The following is a 6,000-nucleotide window of genomic DNA, read 5'->3' as shown; positions in this document are numbered from 1 at the left end:
CTATAGTAGGATCATATTCGATGCAAAGTAATAAATCATTGCCTGTCAAGGGAACCAATGAAGTACGCTTTTAAGGGTTTTACAAATTGAATAATTTCTTTATACATTATGAAGGGATGATGGGATCAGTTCACATCTGGCACCCTTGTTCCTACAAAAATTCCTTTATTCTCATAAACTATTTATTTTAAATGTAATTTATTATAAATCCAATTTGTTTTTTAAATTTCACATATGCTCTCTAATTGACGAACAAGCTCGCCAGGTTAGTATTTGACGTATAACCGACCAGTTCGTACACTCGATGTACCTGGGCGACTATAGCTACTACCAGAACACAGTGCGTATGCAGTGGTATTTCAGATTTTACGTTCAATTTCATTTTAAATTTGAATAGTTCATCTTACGCCTCCTAAAAATGATAATACGATTTTTCTTTGATAAAAGACCGACAACTTTTTACTCTACTTTGCATCGAATACGATCCTACTATAGTTTTACTTACAATTACTAGTAACATATGTCGATCCACATAGATCTAGATAATATTTAATAAACCATGCAAAAATATTAATTTCTTATAAACAATCAAAAAATTTTAAGTTACACCCTGTATTTTTGTATTTTTTATAATAGTTTTCTGAGACAATCCTACAATGATTCTTTTAATGCGAAAGTCTCGTTAACTATTTTTTAATTTTTGTCACAGGAAAATTTTTTTCGGTTTAATTAAAAAACGGTTAATTTTGACAAAATTAACCAGTGGTTAATTAACGTTAATTTTGGTTAATAACCAAATCGATTTATTAACCTCGTACCAATATTAAAGTATAAATTAAATATAAATACTGAAAATTATATTATTCAAAATATTTCGTTTAACTCAATGTCTTTCAAAACCAATTTTAACGAATAATTCGAAAACCTTTATAGTTGCTATAATTCTGACAATTAATGCTGTTATTACCTCATCTTTGTCCAGTCTTTCATTAATGAGTTTCAAACTGTCCCTAGGCCTGTGCTTCCTAAATTCGATTTGTTCGGATAGTAAAGGGCACTGCGATGGCTCCCCACCGTCATGTCTCGCAGTCATCAAAACGGACACTCCATATTCCGGGCTGGAACATTCTCCATTCCTGTTTTTCGGAGGAGTGCTGCGATCGCACTGCCTGTTCAACACTTCAGCCGCCTGAATCGCGTTTTCATTTTCCGGAGTCTCGACAAGGTCCGGCATTGCAGAAGGCGGCTGGCGGGGCGTACACGGACCGTTTAAAGCTTCTATGAGGGAGACGGCTTCGTAACCAGGTGGGATATTGTCACAAGTACCCTACAATAAAACACAGACAATACCAATACCTGATTTCTAGTGTTAATGGAAACTCCCCCTCTTACTTACATCTGGTGGGTTTATGGGAGGTAAATTTGGGTTAAGAGATTTCTGCAAGGCACGGATTTGAAGTAGGGCCCTAAAGGGTGCCCTGCATATAGGGCAATTGTTCGCTTGGTACCTCAAGGAGTCGGCACAAGAATTACAGAGGCATAAGTGTCGACAGGGAAGTATAAGGGTATCTCGTACGTCGCACATGCAAATCACACACTCTGATCCGTTATCTTCTGTGTCATCGTCGCTACCAGCCTGAAAAATTGAAGGGCAAATATTATTGTAACTAGTAGAAATTTTACAAGCCTTGCAATAGGGAAGCTATATGAAATTGCGAATATACTAATTTTGATCTGTTGAATGTTACGACTGTTTTTAAAAATCAACAAGTTACCTACCTTATCATTATTTTTATTTTCTATTCCATATATTTCCTGTAATAAATAACAGAGCCCATCTACAAACAGCTTCTGTTTTAAAGCCTTCAGTATATAACTACCATCTGCAATTTTTTCCACAGTTGCTATTGTTGTGTGTGACTGTCTTACATCTAAAAAACAGTATATTATTTCAATCATTCACAAAATATAAAAATAGGGAACCTTCTGGTCCTTCTTCAGCAACACAGTGTATGGCTATTGGAATTACTTCTTTATCGACGTCATATAATAAATCATCGTCGGGATATTTCGAAGGGTTAAAAATGTGAGATGTCTGACAAAATTGCTGATTGGAACCTCTGTTATAATGGAAAGTTTTTGAAGTTAAGGTAGAGTCTCGAGGAATATATCTAAAAAACAAAAAAAAAAAAGATTTAAAGTAAACGAATCTACTAAATTATGGAAAATTGATGCAGAATACGAAGCATGCAATGTTAAGAGTTTTACTTACGTCACTCCATTAGGAGACAGTTCCTCGGTACAAAAATAATAAATAGTTATAGAGCATCTAACATCACAGTCAAACGTAAATTCTATGTTGAATGAAGTATTTGTTCCTAATTCTGCATCCCTAACATCTGCTTTTTCAAGACTAGATTTGTTGCCCTCAGCGACAACTCTTAAAAACCGCAAAGATTCTTTCCGAATATTCACCAAACTTTTCAATGTCTTTGTTGGTTCATTTGGTTGTGGAGGTGGATATGGAAACTGCGTAATGAAAAATTATAAACAAATAAGTACAGCTTTAACACTTACTGGAGTAGGTCGACTTCCTAAAAAATTCAAGTCAGAATTTTCTCCAAATAAATAAGATTCTGGCTGTGGAGTATCAAATCGTTCTCCTCCCATTATGAAATGACTTGCAAAGTAATTTCCTTAAATTATAAAATTAAAACACATGTAAAATTCCTATTATACTTACAATAAATAACAATTTATTTACCTGATCTCGGTGGATACCTGTAAGCATGATTAGAAGCAACATCAACCTCTTCAACTCCATCATTTTGCCTAGTTGTGAGTAGGCCACCCATTATTCTCAATATGTAGTTGCGTTTAAATATACACTATCTCCATTTATAAAGGAAATGCAGTTTGTCCTTTATGCTTCAAATGTACTTGATTTTTTCATATTTATTTATATATTTACATTACATCTACAATAAGGGTTTTTTGGCGAGCCAAACCACATCAAACCCGGTTAGCTCGAGTTTGATTGTGTTAAGAGTTTGAGTTAACATTTGACAGAACTCGCAAAAATTCTTTTAGTTTGGATATATAATCAATAATAAAATCGTAACCTATAATCTATGATAGTACTCGTAGCTCAAGTTGTTTGATTATTTCTTATATACTACAATTGTTATTCCTAATCTGAAATGCACATCCATGAAATAACGTTAATGTATGGTTATTAAATCAAAATGGGTTTACCTTTTCACAAATATCTATTCCCACGTAAATGTATCGTCTAAAAGGAAGTTAATAAAGATCTATACAGTGCAATATAGAATATGCATATCTACGATTAAAGTTATTTGGATCCTCGATTACTTATACCTATCCAAACCTCTAAAACTTATACCTATCCAAACCTCTAAAAAAACGAAGTAGTGACTAGGTACGATGGTACGAAACAGAAAATAAATAAACAAAGATAGAAATATTAACTTAATATCCAAACCAACCCACAAGTCCGGTTTGATGGTTAGGCAAACTCTGCCAAACCGGGTTAACTACAATTTCTCGCCAAAACGTCAAACCTCAACAAACTATAGTTAACCGGGTTAGCGGTTTTCTCGCCAAAAAACCCTTAATATGTATAACAAGAGTAAAATGTTTTGGAAATATGCACATACTTCTATAGATAGAAGTATGTGGAAATATGACAGGAAAACACATAACACAAATACCACACAAATACAGAGTTTAGAAATATATTAAAAAAGGCACAATTTAGCAAATCAATAAACGTAAAATCCCTAGATTGTCAAGTTATAGAACTTCTAGGGAGTTGAGTGTTGTTCTTTTCATTGGGTATGAAATATGAATGCACTGTGAAGCTTATCTTATCTCATGACTTGTAAACACGGATTTTGTAAATCACAATCATTATCGTCTATTGGCTGTCTTATTTAAAACGAGTTCTTAGTGTTGTAAGCAGCCAATAAACGCTCGCGCTTTCACTCCTACGAGCTTAAATTCGTGCCGTGCCATAAATGTATCATGTCTAACTGTCTAAAGAAATATATTTTTAGCTGAGTCACTCAGTTTCTCTTGGAACTTATAAATTTTGTGCAGTGGCAGCACTTCCAGAATTTCTTCTTTGACAGTCTTTTTTGTCTCTCGGTGGTCGTAATTTATAAATTAGGTAAGTTTCTTATAAAATTTTAGTAATCCTGAAGTTTTATTGACATTTTCTTCTATGATAAGAAACAGTTTAATATAAATTATATGTTGTAGAAAATATTTTGAAAATTGATAAGTATTTTGCTTCAATTTTAGACCACAATGGGAAGGAGACCAGCAAGATGGTGAGTTAAAGTGAATATATTGAGAAGTAAACTATTTTGTCGTATTGTCTCATTTCTTACCCTTTTTTTCAATAGTTATTCATTATATCAAAACATTTAAGTAACAATTAATTTTCATATACAACATTAAGAAAAAAATACATCCTGAATATTAGACAATCTAACGCAATATTTCATTTTTACTGCTTTTTGTAATCAAATTTATAATTTGTTTCTCGTAATGTGCAAATATATCTTTTTCAGTTACCGTTATTGTAAGAACAAACCTTATCCAAAGTCAAGGTTTTGTAGAGGTGTACCAGATCCAAAGATACGTATCTTCGATCTGGGCAAGAAGAGGGCAAGTGTGGAAGATTTTCCTTTGTGCGTCCACCTAGTATCAGATGAATATGAACAGTTAAGTTCCGAAGCTTTGGAAGCAGGGCGTATCTGTTGCAATAAATACTTGGTAAAGAATTGTGGTAAAGATCAATTCCACATCCGCATGAGACTTCATCCTTTCCACGTAATCCGCATCAATAAAATGTTGTCCTGTGCGGGAGCCGACAGGTAAGTTTACAATTTTTAAAATGCAGTTAGCCAAAGTTTCAAATAGTTTAGTATTTAGTTTTATTATAATTTTTTAAATTTACTTTAAAATACTTTAACCCATATGGTTAAATAAATCGATATTAATTTTTAGGCTCCAGACAGGAATGAGGGGTGCTTTCGGTAAACCACAAGGTACTGTAGCACGTGTACGTATCGGACAACCTATTATGAGTGTCCGCTCGAGTGACCGTTTCAAGGCAGCCGTCATTGAGGCCCTCCGTCGTGCCAAGTTCAAGTTTCCAGGGCGCCAAAAGATATACGTGTCCAAAAAGTGGGGATTCACAAAATACGAACGTGATCAATATGAGACCTTGAAGTCCCAAGGCAGGTTGGCCCATGACGGTTGTAATGTTCAATACAGACCCGAACATGGACCATTAAATGCATGGAAAAAAACCCAAGAAGATTTGTATGCGTAAAACATACATTTTTAAGTTTTGGAATAAATTTTGAAAAGTTGCAGTTTCTTTTAATTGGTACCCGTTTCTTCAAAAATCTTGAAAAATATGCATTATTATTTAGATTAAAATGTAGCAAATATTGTTATATGTTACATATTGAAAATTAATAATATACATGGTGACTTAGATCAAATGGAACCACCCTTATAAAAAAATGTACTTGATTTAATTATTTTTCTTTGAAGTTTAAAAATCTATCGTAAGATTTGAATTTTTATTTTCATTTATCAAAGCCTAGGAATTTCATGGTGAAATTTGAAGTCGAGCAATTTTTTTTTTATTTATTTGACTACGCTTGTAGTCAGATTATAGTGATTAATTTTGTTCCTTTTAAAGATGAATTGGGACAGTACCCAGAAAATACAAAAAACGACTTGACACTAAGGTTTACCAAAATTATGATTTTCTTTAGAACCAAGAAATTTTTTTTGGTCATTAGAAATTTGGACGATGTTTCTCCGCTTTAATAGAAAAGGATGAAATTGATTCATTTTTCCTCAAATGGACGATATAAGCATAATACATTTTTCTCATAGTAAAAGAAAAATTGCTACCACCAAATGTACTAAGACGTGGTGAATTTTAGTTCCGTT

General features: G+C 33.2%; 2 protein-coding genes across 3 annotated transcripts in view; one reads left to right on the top strand and one right to left on the bottom strand.

The window, feature by feature from the left end:
- The window catches only part of LOC108913891 (E3 ubiquitin ligase Rnf157), an 18,432-nt gene extending 15,400 nt beyond the window's left edge, over positions 1–3,032 (bottom strand). Inside the window, exons 1-7 of the mRNA XM_023455787.1 lie at positions 2,765–3,032; positions 2,578–2,696; positions 2,273–2,529; positions 1,984–2,171; positions 1,780–1,931; positions 1,397–1,636; positions 968–1,327 (exon numbers count right to left, since the gene is read on the bottom strand). Coding sequence (XP_023311555.1) covers positions 968–1,327; positions 1,397–1,636; positions 1,780–1,931; positions 1,984–2,171; positions 2,273–2,529; positions 2,578–2,696; positions 2,765–2,855 — 1,407 coding nt within the window. The 5' untranslated portion in view covers positions 2,856–3,032. The remainder of the gene's footprint in view (positions 1–967; positions 1,328–1,396; positions 1,637–1,779; positions 1,932–1,983; positions 2,172–2,272; positions 2,530–2,577; positions 2,697–2,764) is intronic.
- Positions 3,033–4,106: 1,074 nt separating this feature from the next.
- LOC108913890 (60S ribosomal protein L10) lies at positions 4,107–5,405 on the top strand. Of its 2 annotated transcripts, none has more exons than XM_018719543.1 (4): positions 4,107–4,192; positions 4,327–4,355; positions 4,599–4,904; positions 5,038–5,405. In XM_018719543.1, the coding sequence occupies exons 2-4, from the start codon at positions 4,333–4,335 to the stop codon at positions 5,363–5,365; spliced, it is 657 nt and encodes a 218-aa protein (XP_018575059.1). In that variant the 5' UTR covers positions 4,107–4,192; positions 4,327–4,332; the 3' UTR covers positions 5,366–5,405. The 2 variants fall into 2 exon arrangements, with proteins under 2 accessions (XP_018575059.1, XP_018575060.1); XM_018719544.2 differs by having other exon boundaries at positions 4,149–4,192; positions 4,285–4,355.
- The last annotated feature ends 595 nt before the right edge of the window (positions 5,406–6,000 follow it).

This window comes from Anoplophora glabripennis, unplaced genomic scaffold, assembly GCF_000390285.2.
Source record: "Anoplophora glabripennis isolate ALB-LARVAE unplaced genomic scaffold, Agla_2.0 scaffold900, whole genome shotgun sequence".
Taxonomy (NCBI): domain Eukaryota; kingdom Metazoa; phylum Arthropoda; class Insecta; order Coleoptera; family Cerambycidae; genus Anoplophora; species Anoplophora glabripennis.
Note: the sequence above shows the minus strand (reverse complement) of the source record. Positions and strands in the feature narration are given on the sequence as shown.

What these genes read in the sequence shown, in the direction of transcription:
- LOC108913890 (XM_018719543.1), top strand. Translation starts at nt 4,333, where the DNA reads ATGGGAAGGAGACCAGCAAGATG. An exon ending in GGAAGGAGACCAGCAAGATG is followed by an intron (nt 4,356 to 4,598) that starts GTGAGTTAAAGT and finishes TATCTTTTTCAG; the next exon opens with TTACCGTTATTGTAAGAACA. An exon ending in TCCTGTGCGGGAGCCGACAG is followed by an intron (nt 4,905 to 5,037) that starts GTAAGTTTACAA and finishes ATTAATTTTTAG; the next exon opens with GCTCCAGACAGGAATGAGGG.